The 19,043-nt window shown below is 43.3% G+C and overlaps 1 protein-coding gene across 4 annotated transcripts in view; it reads left to right on the plus strand.

Annotated features, from left to right (window-relative positions):
• LRP3 (LDL receptor related protein 3) overlaps positions 1-17,186 on the plus strand; it is a 267,988-nt gene extending 250,802 nt beyond the window's left edge. Inside the window, exons 6-7 of one of the 4 annotated variants that reach the window (XM_069639236.1) lie at positions 796-928; positions 15,185-17,186. In XM_069639236.1, coding sequence (XP_069495337.1) covers positions 796-928; positions 15,185-15,979 — 928 coding nt within the window. In that variant the 3' untranslated portion in view covers positions 15,980-17,186. The remainder of the gene's footprint in view (positions 1-795; positions 929-15,184) is intronic. The other 3 variants (XM_069639244.1, XM_069639217.1, XM_069639227.1) reach the window with 3 other exon arrangements.
• Positions 17,187-19,043: the final 1,857 nt, after the last annotated feature.

The raw sequence follows: 19,043 nt of genomic DNA on the forward strand, positions 1-19,043 counted from the left end.
CATAGTCCTACGAAGTGTGTAATAAATTTGCACTATCTTGAAATGCTGTTAGTTTCTGACCTATGCGTTTTAATCTTGGTGTTTTGTTGATTCATGAATACCTTTTTGTTTTACCAGATTTACTATTACCTGTTTTCTAAAGACAGAGTGATCCTCACCTCTGTCCCGTTGTTGGTCTCTACCTGTACCATATTGTGTTGAAGGGTGGGGTAACCTGTACTCACTTGTATTTTTTCGAACTCTATAGTCCTTCACGAATCAGGTCCCCCGACAACAAAAGAGTCTTCACCCGTATCACTACCTATTTGGTTTTATATACTAAACAGATCGAAGGTTTAAAAAACTAACGGGGCGAACGGGTGAGCAAGCCTAAAGAGAGCTGGGAAGAAAAAAGGGAAAGCAAAACATTGATGAAAAGAAAAAAGCAAAGAAAACAGTGTATTTGGTGCATATTCGAATGCAATGAAATCTTCTCTCCGGTAATTAATCTGTCTATAAAATGTGGGTCTGTAGTTGAATTTTAAGCAAAATCTCTGTATGACAATTTGAGTGTTAATCTGTTTGAGACCAGTGTGTAGACTGAGTGTTGGGAATCGTCTTTTGTTGAGGACTGTCCATTAGAGAGATGGGTTAAATGACTGACTTGGTTCCTTTAGCAATGATGAAGGCTAGATCCCAGTTGAAGGAGAAGCCTGATGTTCCTCATTGTTTCATTACAAAGATGGAATGCATGTTATCCAATTGTTAACATCTGTGCTTGTCTCTCCTTTCTTTTTGTTGTTCACTTTACTGAAGAGCTTTTGAAACACAGATGACTCGCATTGAAGCAGAATTTGTGCGGCGCGAAGCTCCTCCTTCCTACGGGCAGCTTATTGCCCAGGGACTGATACCACCAGTTGATGATTTCCCAGTTTACAATGCCTCGCAGGTAACCGGCAGATAAATGAATCTTGGTTGGAGTGCATTTATCTGTTATTATCTAGCTTGATTTATATATCCAATGGAATTTCACATTTATTTCAAAGACAGAATACATTGTATGTTCTGTCCTATGCGAGTCCTGACGGGTTTCCTAGTGCCATACATCTGGTCAAGTTTGGGTGGGGTTCTTGGGAGGATAATAGTCAGGACTTGTGGAAGTAGAGATGGATGTCCAAGCTCCTGATGGCATCTGGGAGTAGGTTGTAGAGCTGAGCAGACACATGTACAAGCATCTGCACTACAGCAGGCTTTCCTGAAGGGTGAATGGTCCAAAGGTGACATGTTGTTTTTAGTCACTGATTTATCGTTAGTAGGTGTGGAATTTCTTTTATTGAAGTCAGATTTTGCAAATATCAGCAAAATGTGGCTATCCTCACGATAGCTGCACAAAGAATAGTTTATCAACATAATGGATCTGCCAAGACAAAGACAATTCCTATAGGTGACAGAAGCAAACCCTCTCTGAGCAACACCACAAAATAGAGCCTGGAACCAAGACTTGTATGGTAATTTGTGTTTGTATTGAAGAATAGAGATATCAGTGTTCTAGCAGAAATGACTTGGAATACACATTTAGAGAGGGTGGCGGCATTCCTACAAAGGGTGTCTGTACAATAGCACAATGATGAGAACAAGTGGTGAGCCAATTTGAGGGTGTAAACAAGTTGGACGTATACAAGGGACACAAACAAAGCCAACGGAAAAGAATACATATGAAAACATGTGACGTACAAAAGTAACATTAACCTAGTGCTTCAATCTAAAGAGGAGTACTAATTAAATATACAAAATTGCATTATTAGGTTTCACTGGACGTGGTGGTGGTGTCAGGCAGGGTGGATGGAAGGAGGATAGGAGGAGCCTCTCTAACAAGCAAGTGAGTTTAAAGGGAAAGTTCTCTCGAATTTTACGATGGAAAAATATTGCCCATAATAAAAAAGGTATATTGGCATTCTTTTTTTTTTTTTTAAAGTTCCTATGGAAAATACGTTCTAAAATGACCCTTCAAGTCCTACTCTTCAAGGACTTGGAGGCAGCCATTTCATAAGCTGTACCAGTTTCATGTATTTGTGTTAATGCTGTGCTCTTGCGGCAACAGTTGAGCAAAAGCCACCTAGTGGGAGCTTTTGCTTATTGCTGTCAGGGAGCAGAGCAGTTTTCAATCCAGCCTGCATTCCTTATATTTGCTACAGGCAGGGTGCAGGTAGGCCAGCTAGCAGCAGGCCTGCCCATAAATACTGACTAGTGCAACACAATTCTTGCATTTAATTGTTTTAATCTGCTGCCGGTGCACAGTGCTCAACACCGGCAGACTAAATCAATTCAGTGATAGAAATGTGTCACACTCATTGTTTGATTTTAATGCACTAATTGTGGTGGCTGGGCACAGACGGAGGGGTGAGTGACCATTTTACAGTGTTGCAGTTTTGTGGCAGTGTACACTTGTGCGGCTGTGAAATACCAGCTCTGACGTCACTGTGGCGAGGGTTGCATGGGCTTCAGTATTGTAATCTGCCCTCAATTCCTGTGCCCTGCCATAAGTGCATTGGACTGGGGCAGGGCTCTGACGAGAGCTTACTTTTCAAAGTCTTTGTACGCTTCCCCGCAGTGGAGATGAGTGGGTTTGGGGGCGGGAGGAGGCGCGTCGGGTTCTGCGGGTACCTGTGCGCCGAATTAGAGTAGGTGCAGGCTTTGCGCGAGAGAGGTGTAGGTAGTCCAAGCACTTTGTCTTGGGCAAGAGTGAGCTCTGTCTACATGGACCGTCAGGAGCTGTTGGGTGACGGTGCTTGTTAAATTACCTTTCTTCCTTTTGGTGGCAACCGCCTTGAACTGAAAGAGCCCTGAGACTGGAGAGTGCAGAGCTGCTTCTTTAACTTCATAACAGTGGTTCTGTGAGTCAACGGAAAGTTAATTATTTATTTATGGCTCGCCTAACCAAGCCCGGCCAGGCTAGCCAACACACCACGTTTTCACTGCAGGGACAGGATAGGCCCGCCCACATCGGGTCCGCCCACCAACACTGAAGATGACTGCTCTCTGCCCCACACCTCAGTCTTGCTCTCTTCTCCTCAGACGACGCATGGCGGTGGTGACTATGGAGTGGCTGCCCAGCTTTGCACAGGATAGATGACCTTCACCATTCAGAGGTGGGTCTCCTCGTACCATCAGTTTGAGTGAGAAATTCTGTTTTGCAGCTCAAGGGATGGGTTTGCTCCCTGGATACTGTAAACTGCTCTGCTCTCCGGCAGCAATACGCAAAAACTCCCAGTAAGCAGATTTGTATTGACTGTTCCTGCAAGAGCACAGAATTATCACAACACATGAAACTTGTTTTGCCTAGGAAATGGCTGCCTCCAGGTCTTTGGAAAGCAGGACTTGAAGGGTAATTTTAAATCTTATTTTCCATAGGATTTTGTTACAAACATAATGCTAATATATCTTTTTTACTGTGGACATTTGTTTTACATCACAAAATCCTTGAGAGAATTTTCCCTTTAAACCGAGCTTTGAAGAGATTCACTGAGGGGCAGCGGGTTCCAGCGCAGCAGGGCAAGTAGGCCGAAAGAGCAGTCACAGGGAGTGTATGGGATGATTAGGTTGAATACAGAGACTGGTCAGAGGAATGAGATGGTGAGTAAACTGAGATACAATCAGCCTGGTAACATTGTTAGCTTTGCAGACTAGGAGAAGGAACTTGAAAAGGGAGCGTTTGTGCATGGAGAGCCAACCAGTATGTTGTCAGTAAAAATATGGCTGTGGTTCAGATTGACAAGTAAGGTCACATTTAGGCGATAGGTGAAACAGTTATGCTGATGAGAAAAAGGGGAATGTGGAAGATTTATTTTACTTGATGTGTGAGCTCTGACGTTGTCAAGGGCCTTCCATCCCAGATGCACTCTAAGGGGCACCCTCCTCCAGTTCTACAAATCACAAAAAATGTGGCTCACTGAACAAAACTGATGGACAAATAACATCCTTCATTCCCCCACCAAGCATACTGCGCTACTGTATAAAATGCCAAGCCTAATGCTGACACCTTCCTGTTGCAAAGCACTCCTCTGCTCTCAAGCTAGTTTTGCTCTATAAGCAATACAATATAATACATAAAAATGGTGGGGTGGTTAGTGCAGGATCACTCACTGCTGCCAAGGAACCTCCCACCTTCACAAGCACACAGGAGGAATTAAGAGTGTAACAACAAGTAATTATATAAATGTATAAGTAGAACAGCGTGCAAAAATTCAAGTTGCAAGCTACTCGCTAGCCAAGATTCACTTGCCACCTCAATTCTGTACATACATAAAGCACACCATTTCTTACTCGGCCAGAGTCAAATATTACTAGCCAATGGCTAGTGGCGAGTGTACATTTTGCACCCTGAAGTAGAACTTGCCATCTAACATAATATGCGACCACCATGTGCAATATTCCAGTGTAATTTAGCACTAGTGGAGGAAAATGCTGTGTCCACTTTGCAGTTCTAAGTTGTGGGCACCAAATGCTATGTATCTTGTACGAGCCATGCTGACCCCCACCCCCCCCTCTCCCCACCCCTCCAGCTCCTTAACAAAGCACAGGGCATGCCAAGCCCCACGCTTCTAAGGGGCATTCTCCTAGCTGTCTCTGCAAGTCAGTTGCTGCTAGTGTGGTGCCTGTCCCTGTAAGGAAACCTTCCACAACGTAACTGTGCCCGCAGTCAATGCTACCCCTGGACCACCTACTTCCTCTTCATGTATTTGTGCATAACATTGCATCCAAGCAGTATCCTCAAGAAGAATTGGGCCTGGCCACTTCCAAACCTTTGCAAGTTAAATGCACTGTGCAGGAGCCCGCTCTCTGATGGACATTGTTGCCGCCAACTTCCTATGGAGGGACTCCATGGAGTGTATCCTACGTCTGAGAACGCCATCCAGTAGCATGCAATGGAGCCCTTCTCCCTTGCCCTGTGACCCTTTGTGCCCACACATCCCTCCCACATTCCTGTACAGCTTTCTGTACAATGGTAGGGCACCCACCTACATCACCCCTACCTGAAGCTCCTTTGATACACATTTCTCTCCAGAGAAGGAGGTATAGTTTGATGCCACATTTATGTAAATTATAGCGACTCTCACCACCAAGGCTATAATGAATCTGTCCCCAAATAAATAAACATGCGCTCTCTGTGCTGGAGCAGATGGCAGACTCTCCAAAGCAAACCAGGTGGATCATTCAAAGATGGAGAGCAATTTATTCTTACATAGACACTAATGAAGAACAGATGAAAGACAATTACATATTAGAAGTGTAAAAGTGCTTTCTCTGCCTACAAGAATATTATCTAATAATATTATTAAATGAAACGATAGGAAGAGCTCCATTGCAAGGAGAAAGAAAGGGGGGATAAACGGATGATAAACGTCACATTCAGTGGTGGGTGAAACCCAGCTTTCTCGATAGATGCCTCTACCACAGGAGAGGTCACTGGGAACATTGAGTCACCAATCACTTTGTCTTGGCAGCATCCCCCCATGAGAAGGGGAGCAAAGCATTGTATTGCAAGCATAACCCTGAAACCGAATACTTTTCAAGCAGAAAGATAAAAAAAAAACATCTCTGCGCATACCCTGTTAGCTCCCTGTTCGTATGTCTTGGGCTATCTTGGCCCTTATTACAAAAACATCTGAATTTCAACACAATCGTAGCTGTGCAGTTGCATACATCTTTGCCCTGCAGATTTGCTCTCAGGGGACCTGAATCCTTATTCTCTAGTGCCCCAATTCCTTGCTGAAAAGCATAGTGTACAACAAAAGGTTTCTTCTTTAGGGACATTTTAGGGAGATGGTACTAACCCCCAACCCCCACCTTTAGTGGCTCCAGTATCCTCTTGGTACCAAAACTGGTGACGGCTCCTCCGCTACCTGTTGCAGCATCTGTGCCCACCCCTGCTATACCTGTTGCTTCAGTAGCCTCTTGTATGGTGCTGCCACTGCTGCCTCCTCTCCTGCCTCTACCTCTTCCTTCTGGAGAGTATTCCTCTCTTTCCTCCATTCCCACTGGTTGAATCATCTCTCCCTCACACACTTGCGATCCTCCCAGGGCCTTGAGGTCAAACGACACGGTTGTTAGCAATGATAATGAAGAGCAGTTTCTACGTCCACTGTTGAGGCTTTCCATGAGCGCATTGGGGGAACATGGAATTTCTGGAGCTTCAAATTCTGACCCCTGCTCCGGTTTAAAGAGAGACCTAATGGCTATTAACCACATTAGCATGGCATTCCAAGACTTCTTTTGAAAGACCACAAAATGAGGCTTACTACAAAGAAATGGAAATAGCCAGTCACAAGGTTAACAATAACATTTATTTACAGCCTGGACTGGGGTCTCAGCGCCTCACGATGCATGCCTACAGACCGGGGCAGGAGAGAACCCCGAACAACCAAGGTTGCATACATATACTGAACAGATTCACATTTGGGACACTTGACTAGCCCCCTCTTGTGACGGGGTCCATAGGGTTCATGACTTTTCCACGTAGGTAATGTTACTAAAGCAACGAGTTTGCATTTTCTCCCTGTCCTCCTGTTGACAATTTACTGTCTGGGAGGGGGGCAAAACAGTGTGTGGGGGCATATCGTGTTCCCTGGTACAAGGTAACATTTGCTATATAGCTTATCGTTGTTGGCTTGAAGCGTAAGATCAGTCTGCTCTAAAGCTTGGGAATAGGGGTTTTCTCTAAAGGAGCACGTTGCAGCTGCACATTATTACAATTAATGGCTCTATGGAGAAAACATGTTTGAGACAGGCGGACACCTAATTTAGAGATTAGCAATGTTTCTACAGAGACTTCAAGGTTCTACAATGTAAGACTAACAAAACACTGAGCGGAATGTGCATTCCTGCCTAGTAATTAGCTGGAGGTTAATGCCACGGTCTTCCACCGCATTAAGAGTGAGAAAGGCAAAATGCGCAAGGAGCTGAACTGAATTTAGCATCCAAGATGGCAAATAAAACAAAATGGCAGTGTGGCTACCATCAGTGTGGCAGTAGGTTTGTAGTGTGATGCGAATGTGCTTAGTCCAATATGCATATCTACAGGACACTTAAACATATTTTCACACTTAATCACGTTGAAGAATTCGAAATTGCTGGGAGCCATTTAGCTCCTGGGTATCGCTTGCAAGAACCTTGATGGCTTCATACGCACAGATACCAGGAGCTTCTTTTGGATCCCCGAGCCAATTGGTGACATACACTATGTGTGTGGGAAATTTTACAAAGGCACATTGGGAAACCTCTAGACGACATTTAAATGATGGTTATATGGTTACAATTTGCACATCAGGGCGAGCGTGAGCGAGGCAGCATCACAGAAAAAAAGATGGTAGAACCTATCATAGCAACATAAACATGTGCCCAAAGGGACATCAACAACCATCAATGAAGTAACAGAAATAGAGTGGCAAACGAAGCCAATTACTAAATGGAAGTAACACCAAGACAGAAGAACTGAGAGGAAAGCAATGTCAAGTGGAAAAGGGAAAAAAATGAAAGCCACTTAGTAAGAGCTATGAGGGATCAAGAGAAACAGCAATGATCAAAATAGCAAAGAAAGGGTTTATGGCTTGCATATTTTTAGAAACTGGTCAGTGCCTGGGGAAAAAAGCGAGGTTCCCCATCTTTTAGGCAGTTCCGACGTGCGCATCGCTCTTTTGAGTTAATGTTAAAAAAATATATATATAATCCTACTGCTGACATTTTTTAAAACTTCAGGTGCTGCATATTGATTAAGTCAGCATAGACTGTCCTGAAAAACCATTCATGAGACGTCAATGGCTCCTGGATTGTTACAAGTAACTCCTGGTGAGAGGAAAATCATGACACCCAGGAGCTACTTTCTGCTCTTGCTGAGTGAATCCCAATTTTGATTCCTGCATTGGACACAAAAAGACAAGCTTGTTTGCGAAGCACCACACCTTTTTCCAAACCACAGTACAAGGTACTTAGGAAACCGATTGATGGTGTTCAGTTGTTATATGCGGCCACTGGTGAAGTCACAACAAAAGAGGAGATTGACCTGCACACCGAGAATTCACTCGCTGCCATCTGAAAATGATCGAAAAAACGGTTCACTTTTCAGGAAGCAGATAGGGGGTGGTCATCTAGGTATTTAGGGGCTCCCATCAGAAGAGCCAGGAATGCAGAGATTCATGTGCTATCCTCCTGTGAATGGAGGATAGCACAGGGGCAGTGTGCTGATTTTGGAAGCAAGACCACGCAGAGCAACAGAGGTTCGAATCCCGGATCCGTGCTTAGAAGTCAAACTCTGGTATGGTATTAGGCCTGTTTATAAAAAAAAAACAATAATATAAAGAAACTATTCATCTAGACCATGTGATGAGGTCCCCTGCCTATTCTTACTTGTGGTTGATGGGGGGTCGCCAAACGGGCTGGGTGCTGCTAGGCCTAGGGGATGGTGCGGATAGGACACCCCCCTGACTACCTCTATCATGCCACGTGTCACAGTGGACATTTCTGCACCTTTAAGGAAACTGAATAATCGAAGTCCCACAGAAGTGGCAGTGTCTGAACACCCTATAGAGGAAAAGGGCAACCTGACCTAGGACAAGACATTTGGGTGGCAGTTTTCCAGACAAGACCTGCACCATCAGTGAGTCGTCCTCACCACAACCAGGTTTATTTGTGAACTACAAGCCCTCAGCTCCAAGGACCCATGTAGTCAGTGTTTTGAAGGCCAAGGAGTTCTCCAGACACAGGGCTCTATTTTTTGGGCAAAGGTGGTGTCATTTCTGCATAATTCAGGTGGTTAATCTGTTTCCTTTTCCCAGATCCCAGGGTAACCCAGTGAGTGCGCTCCTCGATCCGAATGTTAAAAATGGCTAAAATATTACACCTCATTGCTTATCACATTTGGGAGTTCCCAACGTCCCCCTGGATCTCCTGGTTGCTAAGGCAACCTTGAAGTCTGCATTATCCCTGCAGGAGAACACTACGCCTCTTCCTGGGGAAGCCACTGTGCTGTTAGAGCACAAAACTGGTAATGAGCACAGCACAAAAGACTGTTGTAACCTAGTCAGGTGGGTGATCTCTTGCATCCTGGAATGCTACAAACTTCAGCATCTTCATCCTCATCCATCAAAAGGATTACATTTGCATCTTGTATGAGAAATGGCCATGTTAAAGTCTGTCTTTCCAGCTTCATATCCCGCTCAATGAAATCTGAATGGCGGCTACTGTGCTTCGCCCCATGCTTTTTACCGGCACTATTCTCTTGATACACGTTCTTTGGCCTCTTAATCCTCCTGAACAAAGTTAGGCCTTCAGTAGTAATTCCTCCTCACTTCTGATTTGTGTTGTTTAGTCTCCCACATGTAAAGAGAAAAATGAGTCAGGGACATAATGCTCAGCGTTGTGACTACTATAATCCTAGTCCATAGTTCCCTTTCTTTCATATAGTCCATCCTCCTTCCCCTTTAATAGGTGTCTCTTATAGTCCTAATGCCTGCTGCTAAATGGGCTAGAGGTTGCCAAACAGATGCGCACACCTTCAAGAGAAGCTGGTGGGCGGTTGTTCTGGTGACTGCACCATCGGCTTTGTTTTCTATGTTCTGTTGTGCAGTATGCTGGTTACTTCCCTGTTGGAGGACATACCACAGCTATGCAATAAAGGAGACGATGAACTAGAACAGGTGTCTGCAACCTTTAGATCTCAAGACGTTTTCACTTGCAACTCCAATCAGCCTTACCCAGCATAGTCAATGGTGAAGAATCATGGTAGTTGTAGTACAGAAAATCTGGATAACTTCAGGTTGCAGACCTCGTGACTAGAAATACAGCAGTCACTGCTACCTTTTTATTCTTTCTTCCTTTCTCGCCAGTCTAAGCGCCTTCCTTTTCTCTTACTCAAGTCATAATCCTCTCTCTGTTTCTACCTCTTGTGGTGAATCTGGCGATAGTACCCGGGGAAAGTCTCTCCCCATGTGGCTAGGGAAAGGCAGAGGCTACCTGATCCTGATCCTGACCCTAGGGTCGGCTATCTGAGGGAGGACCACATGGGGAGACAACCCACATGGGTGTGAAATGGACTTGATAGGTGGAACATGGTATCCCTCGTTTCCCTTAATGCCTGACAACACCCCTGTAATTCTGCACTCCTCCATGTGATATTGTAATGTTAAAAAAGAATTCCAAGTCATGACTAATAGGAAAACTCTTTCAGATCCTTATTTGAAAATATCTGGTATCTTGACAGTACTGAAACGAGGAGGAGGACTAGAGCAATGAAGATTTCTGAGGCTGAAAAGCAAGAGAGGTGCGCTAGTTGTTGGGAAAGTTTGATGGGTGCTGGGACATTCAAAAGCACCAAGCGTTGGAAAAAATGAGTCTCACTACTCCCAGCGTGAGTTGGGAAATCTGATGGAAGCAAGCTGCAGTGTGGAATGAGGAAGCTCTCAAGGAGGAAGAATGCCGTGTGAATGCGGTGAGCGGACAAAGCTACTGAGGGAGGTCCAAGGCATCACAGGAACCAAAAAGCCAACGAGATGTCAGTCAGACAAGGGAGCAAGCAGCTGGGATAACTGAAGACCGTGAAGGACACTGAAGCTGCTGAGTGAAGCCAGTGACCCCATAAAGGGTATTTGGGACGCCAGGGCACTTTGTGGCATACATCACGTACCATTAGACCAGAATTATAGGAAATTAGCATAAACAGGGAAGCTGGGAAACCGAGACATTTGTTAAGAGAAGCCAAGGCAGAAGAGGGTCGAGGACCCAATGTATAAAAGAAACAAATAGCAAATCTTGGAACTGTTTAAACATTGAGACAGAAGGAAAGTTTGTTCATTGCAAGAATGCCCTGTCAGAGTATACCAGGCATAAGGATTGCAGATATAGGACCTGCATCCAAATACATATAAGCAAGGCGAGAAAGCCCTGGCAGGAGAGTATACCAGGCATAAGAATTGCGAGTCTGGACCTGCACCCAAATACATATAAGCAAGGCAAGAAAGCCCTGGTAGGAGAGTATACCAGGCAGAAGGATTGCAAGTCTGGGACCTGCAAACTTTTGTGTTGATCCAAACAATTGAAAGCTTAATAGGAAGAGTGTACCAGACTGTCCGAGGAAGGAATGGGGCTCACTCTGACGCTTGTTGAAGTTTCTGGAACTGGAATTGGGACATATTGTAACCATGGTGTCATTCCCCATGGTGCTGTCAAGAGGGTAAGAAAAGCAGAACTGCTTCTTGACCATCTGGGAAAGCTCAAGGGAAGGCCCATACCTCTTTAGAGTGTCAACTTTACGAAATTTGAAGAAACGCAGGGGAAGGGAAGCTGCCCCCGAGCCACTTCAGCACAACCCTCCTTTAGACTTGTGGAACTGATTTTGTTTTCAGTACCTTTCATTGAATCTTTTTGTTGGAACTTTCGAAAAGAGCTGTGAGTGGCCAGCTGATAGACATTTTCCTTTTCACTTTATATTTAGTTTAGCGCGTAAGGGTCAGGTTAGGATTTGGACACAGTATAGAGAACTTTACTCTGGTCATTCTGACATGGACATCATTTCTTGTTGTTGAGGCACGGAAACCCCTCTTAGAGTTAGGGTGAGATAGTATTTTCTCCAACCCACCCCTTTTATTTTGGATTTGTATTTTATTTGTCTTTTATTAAGCGCCTTAAGCCAAAGCGCTGAACATAAAAATGAGCAATTAGATCCAGGAAACAATCACTCTAGAATGGTGAAGTAGATGAGATTTTAAAGAACCACGGAAGAGAATGTAGACGGAGATACATCAAAGAGAAAGTGGAAGATCATTCCATTGAAAGGGAGCAAGAAGTTCAAATGATCAAAAACTAGACTGAGCACAGGGAGGATGAGGAGCCAAAAGTCAGAACTGAGAAGAAGACCGAAGAGAGTGAGAGGGAATGTAAAAGGATATTAGTGCAGCAAGTTAACTAGGAGCAAGACCATAGAGAGACTTGAATGACTTGAAAACAAGACAGAGAAAATGTAATTTTATTTGAGAATGAAATGGCAGCCAGCAGAGTGTTGCAAGAGAAGAAGAAATAGAATCCCGATAAGTGAGAAGACACAGTAGACAAATTAAATACTGATCTAAGAGGTGCAAGACGAGAATTAGTGAGCCCAAACAGAGCAGTAGCACAGTAGAAAAGTCGAGAAAAGAGGATGCTTGAAATATGAGAAACATGTGACCCTTATGGATTTTGTGAAGATGAAAACGACAAGAGCGAGACGTTAAATGTGATGAGGAGAAATTGGAGTCAAAATAGAGACCAAAATTATGAGCTGTAGATGAGATTAGGATCTTAGAAGGAGAAAAAGATATGAAAGAAGGTGGAAGATGAGAAGGTAGAGTGTTAGCAGGAAAAAAACAGTACTTCAGTCTTCCCAGCATTAGGAGTAAGAAAGTGGGAAGACATCCAAGATGTAATAACTAAGCAAGCTGAAAGTGTGTGATCAATTTCAGGAAAAAAGGAAGAAAAAGATAAACACAGTTGATTGTCATCGGCATAAAAGTGGTGAGATAAGCCAATAGTGGAAATAATAGTTGCAAGATGCGAAGAGAAGAGAAAGAGACCTGTTTAGGTACCCTATGGGCAAGTGAGAGAGACGTAGAGGACTTGCCTGCCCAGGAGACAGAAAACGTTTGATTGGACAAATGGGAGTGAAAAAAGTCAAAAATAGAACCTGTAAGACCGAAAGAAGAAAGTGACACCAGAAGTAAAGAGTGATCCACAGTTTCAAAGGCAGCCGATGGATCTAGAAGAATAAGAAAAGATGAGTGCTTGGAATAGTGAGCCGAGAGAAGAGAATTTAGAATAGAAACAAGAGCAGTTTCTGTAAAATGAAAGGGATGAAAGCCAGATTGAAATAGAGGAAGAAGATAAGAATTAGAAACAAATGAAGAAATCTGGGAGTAGATAAGGCATTCTAACAGGTTACAGAGGTATGGTAAGAGAGAAATAGGATGAAATCTGGAAACAGTCAAAGGATCGGCAGTGGCTTTCTCTAGCATGGGGATAGTAGATGCGTGTTTAAAATATGTAGGAAAAATAGAGGTTGAAAGATGTTAAAAAAAGGAAACCGGGTAGGGTACAAGAAGAGGATAGACCTTAGGAATTAATGCAGAAGGGATTGGGTCAGTAGGAGACACAGTAGGGTGGGCTTTAGCTGGTACAAGAAGAACAAGTGTTAGAAACTGGAGCAAAATGAGCAATGAAAGCATGAGGAATGGACATAGGAGGAGGTGACGCCTAGGGTGGAAGAGACGCCTCGATGACATGACAAAGAGAAGAAATGAGCAAAATCAGAATTTTGGTTAATAAGTTTGCCAACCATGATAACAACCCTATGTCTTCATCTTACTCCTGATTCATTACATATGGTGTCAGGAGTAGCCTACAAATAAGTCTGAAGCCCTATGAAAGGACTTAAAATAATAGGATTTGACAATTCTTTGGGCCACACGTTTGAACATTTGCTTTACTAGCTGAGGGAAGCCTGGAGGATAAGGACTAGATTGGGCATTGGAGGTTTCCATTGGCCATCTTTTTGGGACTGTTTTTTTTTAAATTTATTTTTTTATAAAGTAGTATGTCTCAAAGAGACAATGACTTATTAGTGGTGGGTAAAGAACTATGTTAAATGTGGATAGTATGAAGGTGTCGGAAACTGTTAAGCAAGAAAAAGATAGTATTCAACAATGCACAACTAGACTCAACATTTTTAAATCGGAAGTTAAATGTGTAGAACAAATGTGGGCGCAGGGGAGGAATCGCAGCAGTGACACAAAGCCACACTTAATACATACAATGATCCCCAATCTATGAACAGGCCCATCCCCTGCACACCTTAATACTGAATAAATAGCTCAACAATTATAAATCAAGATGATCTACAATTTAACAGAAGGATAAGAACACAATGTCTTCAAATATTCTGATCCAGAATTTTCTTTATTCTTCAGATGTCTATCAGCTGCTCAACGCATTTCGGGGACATATTCCCCTTCTTCACGAGCAGAACTGTGGATACAAACATAAACAGACCACATGCCTTTCATCTTTCTATCAGTACCTGTTATTTGACCAGTCATGTTCTCTATTTCACCAATTATCCTAGTGTTGAACATGCCACAGGCTTGCAGACTACCTTTTCACTACACAGTGATCCCAATTTCCAATTCCAAATACGTCTCAATGTGTACATAGATTACTGACACCATTCAGTTGTTTATTGTGTCAGACTCTACAAAAATAGTGCACCAAAATTTCAAAGTGCCCATAGAGGATCGAACAATACAAACTCTAGAACACCTCCCTGCCCCAATTGTTTACAGGACTACCAGGAGTTCCCAAATTGTGTCGGGTCTATTGACATACTGTAGATAACCAGTTTCAATATATACTGTGGAAAGTAAAGGTCAACTTCAGAAACTGCTGAAAAAATTGAACTGCTACAATATCCTCATCAGAAAATCGATGAGTGACATGGATGATATGGTCTCACACATACCTTCAAAAAGAATTATAATCCTATGGAGGCAACACTTGAGTTTAAGACGCACGCCTAATCGCCTTCATTCTCCTTCAGTAACTGTATAACAGGAGCACGATGCCTGTAACAATATATTATGTTTTTCAACATGCCCAGAAAAGCAATCTAAATGCAAGCAAGCTGCGTAAATACTGGTACAGGTATTTAATGATAATCATGTACAAGGAGTTTTTTTTTGTTTTCCTGGTGACGAGATCTGGTTGTTCGATTGGACTTGGTTAATAAAATAAGCCAGTCAGAAAATTCTTGTGAGGCAAAGTTGGATGTTGAATATTTGCAAGAGGATACATTAGGTTGAGCTATGCAGCAAACAAAAATGTTGATTTAGAATTGCCAATCAGTAGTTTTCACTTTAGCGCTCAATTGTAAAAGATTTCAAATGTTATAATCAAATTGGTCAGGGTATATTAAAGCAGAAATGTATGACTTTTGTTGATTAGTGAGCAGGGAACATTTTGAAGCCTGAATTTTAGTTTTACTTTTAGTAACATTACTATGCACGTTAGACTTTGGTATGTGCACCTGTCTGATTTGGGTCATCCTTCAGAACGGTCCTCTTCGAGGGAAGTGGTGGTTCTGAGAAATTGTCATATGTGTGTGTATCTAACTTAATATTCTCGTTAATAGGCCTCTGTATTGCAGAACATCCGCACAGCGATGAGACGGCAGATGAGACGTCACACTTCCAGGCGGAATTCCTCCCGGAGGCGACTAGGAAGAATTTGGAACAGACTATTTCACCGGCCAAGAGTGAGAGGGCAGATTCCCCTTTTAACGCCATCACAAATGTCACAGACTACTTTAAGTGGAGGGGTACCCAATCGAACTGCAGAACATAGTTCGTCAAGTACACCTGAAGGCCATATATCAGACTCGGAGGCTGTTGGTCAAATTGGAAGACTGCCAGAAACATCTGTGGGTATTTTGCAAACAGAGATTGATGCCATAGAACTTACATCTTCACATGTCCCAAGGAATGCTGCTACAGAGTCCATTGCAGACTCTGCTACGGACGATGGAGCCGTTAATGCACATTCTGAAGGGATGGGCAGCAGCGGGCTTCAAGCACCAGGTAAAGGGGATTCAGGAAAGCATTTGCGAGACCCCTTGTCTGAATTTTTAACAGAAACTCTTGATGGGGGATGTGAATCGCGAAGGAACCAGTCGGGGACAAGCGATCCCACCAACTGCCATTCGCATAGGAAGGAAACACATAGATTGCCTTTAAAAGAACAGAGGACTGCCTGTTCAGACTGTCCATTGAATGTTAATATTCAGCTAACTGACCCCTGTCCATACCAGGAGGAACCTTTGGGTGTCCATGCTGCCTGCTCCCGTTCTACTGAAGTGCCAATGACGGAACCCTCTACTCCCCTTTCAGAAATCTACACGAGCGATGATGAGTCTTTGCTGGTTTGTTAGCACTGATTTATGGTTATTTATCAGTTCTCAAGATTTGTATTTTTTGAAATTGATACTCTTTACTTCAGTTTCCAGTGTATATTTTTATACGGTACCTACACACGTCGATGAAACTGGAAGCCAGGACCGAAATAGCCACTGGCTCAGATGTACTCAGATATCCGACATTAGGAATTGGGCAAAATGTCATGACCGCATTGACAAGTGTGATGCTTTAGAACTAATGAAACAAACGCAGACCTTCATGTAACGTATGTGAAGGCCACATGACATGCCTGATCAATTGAAATGGGCCAAGATGGATTTTTCTAGATTGGCTGTTTAAAGAAACAAATTTGCAAACGCAATAATAGTCTTGCGGTACCCTACTGAGTATAGTGTTCATCTCAGGTTTTAACTGATTGTGCAAGTTCTGAATACCTTTTGACGCGGCGGACACGTTAAGCTACAGCTTTGTCCCGTCTAGAGCAAAGCATAACTTACGGTGTATGCGGAAGGCATTATAGTGCACGTCAAGATCTGAAGAATCGTGTCTGAAAAGAGCAGGCTAATCATGCAGGCCTCCGAAGGCCACTCCCGCATAGATTGTGGATAATGGTGGTTTCTTCCTGGTGGCCAGCTTGTCTGTGATTGGTTATAATGCACAAAGTAGAGTGAACGCTTCCCTTGATCTATACTTAAATGCTGCAGGTGATGAACTGAGGTTGTATTTATATTGTTTTCAGGTTTTTCTAGATTCTGTTTAAAAATAAAGTGCAGCTTTGAATGAGCCCACCTAACTTAAAACATATCGAATATCTCTTTTAGGAGCCAGCTCAGCTTACTACTTTGCAACATGCATGCTCAGTTGTAATTGCGTTGGTCCCAAATCTGAGATGAGAGGATGTTAAAAATTCATGTTTTTTTACATATCATTTTTGATCCCCTCTTGTACTGTACATTCCACTTGAGTAAATCCTATTTTGTAGTCTGAACTGCCAAAACTCTTTGTATTTAGGCCTGCATTTTTACTCTCCCTCTTTCATGGTACGTTTTAAATGCCTATTTATACGGTAGCAAACCTCACTTAAATTGAAGGGTGGATTATAGTTCAGGATGGAAAATGTAATCCTGATCAAATGTGATGGACATGATGATATGTGCATATTTAATTATTTAACAGATCGACACGTATTTCTAAAAAAATAAATAAACCTTTTTGATCGTACGGTTTTGTAGGCTTGCACTCTGAGGTATTTTGAAGTGCTGCATTAAATGCTGCTGGTGTCTTTTGTGGTATTTCGGGTAGTACTCGGTGTAATGACTTACATTTTCCTATCATTCCGTTTTCCCTATATCGCTATGTTGTCCACAAAGAGGAAGGACCAGAGAAAATCTACACAGAGCATTTTTAAATTGTTCGTTTATAAGCGGTGCTCTGGCCCATGGGTCTCCATCCATGCACCTGTTCCCTGCTCTTTCCTCTCATGCGCCCGATGGCTCCTCCTTCCATCATCATCATCCTCCTCCTCCTCTGCTTGGTGGGACTTGACACATTGCACTGCCTTTACTTTGTTCAATTTTCTGCCCATATGGTTTTCTCCACTTCAGTACTGGTTATCCATCGTATGCCAACAGGTTTGGGATGCCAGCGATGCATTCCTGCTGCCGGACCTTCTCCACCTTTAGCCCACCATCTGTAGCTAGAGTGCCTGGGGACTGGACATGACTGGTCACTCTGTGCACCATGCAACATACTGCTTCGAGGGCACGCCTGTCTAGCCTTGACTAGTGGAGGTCTCTTCAAGAGGAGAAGGCATGCAAGCACAACCTTTCTTTTTCACAGGCCCTCTGCCCTCGGGCTGTGATTCGCCACACGGTTACCGGAGGACACTCCGCAAATCCTTAACCTCCCAGACCAGTTTCCAAGGGGCTGCCTCTGACCGCGTCTCCTGGGTCTCCTCTTTACGGTAGAGTTTCACAGGCTATTGTTGCAACAAGGACTGATGCATAGCCTACACGGAAAGCCACCACTGCTCTTAACAAGAGGATTTTTTTGGGCTTTTGCCTTTTCTGTTAATCTCTGGAACTAAGGCTTGGCACCAGACTTTGCATCATTCAGATTATATGGCTTCGCCTGGCACCAATCAAAATGTGGAATGGAAAACACTTTCCAACACTTTGCCCACTGATGGAGCAAAGTGATGCACAACAGTTATTAGCTGCTTTTTTCAGACCTCCACATTATATTTGCGTGGTGTGCTCCAAGTTACCTGAAGCGAGGAGGGCCGTATCTCTCGATTCACAGAGGGCAGATTTAATCCCGCGCCTTGTGCCTTGACTTGTAGAGCATCAATACCCCAGTATCCGAACAACACACCATTCACTGAGGCTCTAATCGCTCATGTAGGAATGTACAATGACACATCGTCAAAGAGGTTTTGGACAGGAACACCCTGGCTAGAAGTGATATTAGAGTTTGTTTTTCCGAGGCATGAATATCCTTATATGCACTGTGGTGTGGATGTGGCAATTTCTTTTATCCACCCCTACCTCCAACATCATAATTTGTATACAAACTGTTGGATCCAAAAGTATAAGTGGTTGACTGCCACTTTAATATCAGGATGCACCTCAGGCATCCATAAGAAGAAGAGTGAGTAGTTTATCACAAAGGTTACCTGCTGATTTATTTCTTTGCTGATCCCTGTTGTAACCCCTTTGATGTTCTCCCCCATCTCTTCCCCCGTCCTGCAGGTTTTAGTCTCCACCGAATTAAAGTATTGAGTGTTTTTTTTTTTTTTCTGGGTGTTGATTCGTAATGACTTTTAAAACCATGGCCACTGTCGGGTTATATTTTGTTAACTGAAAATGCCTTTTAGGCCTTTGCTTCTGCCAGGTGGGTTAGCAAACCCTAGGCTCGTTCACTTTGCTTCATAAGTCCAATGTGATAATTTAGACACGCCTATCCTCCCTCACAAAGAAACTTAAGGCGATTCACCTTAATTGGGAGATTTTTTTACCTAATTTTTATAAAGTCCTATTTTGCGCAACATGGATGTTGAGGTTTCTCTGGAATTCTATT

This window comes from Ambystoma mexicanum, chromosome 1q, assembly GCF_040938575.1.
Source record: "Ambystoma mexicanum isolate Mex_15411 chromosome 1q, UKY_AmexF1_1, whole genome shotgun sequence".
Lineage (NCBI taxonomy): Eukaryota > Metazoa > Chordata > Amphibia > Caudata > Ambystomatidae > Ambystoma > Ambystoma mexicanum.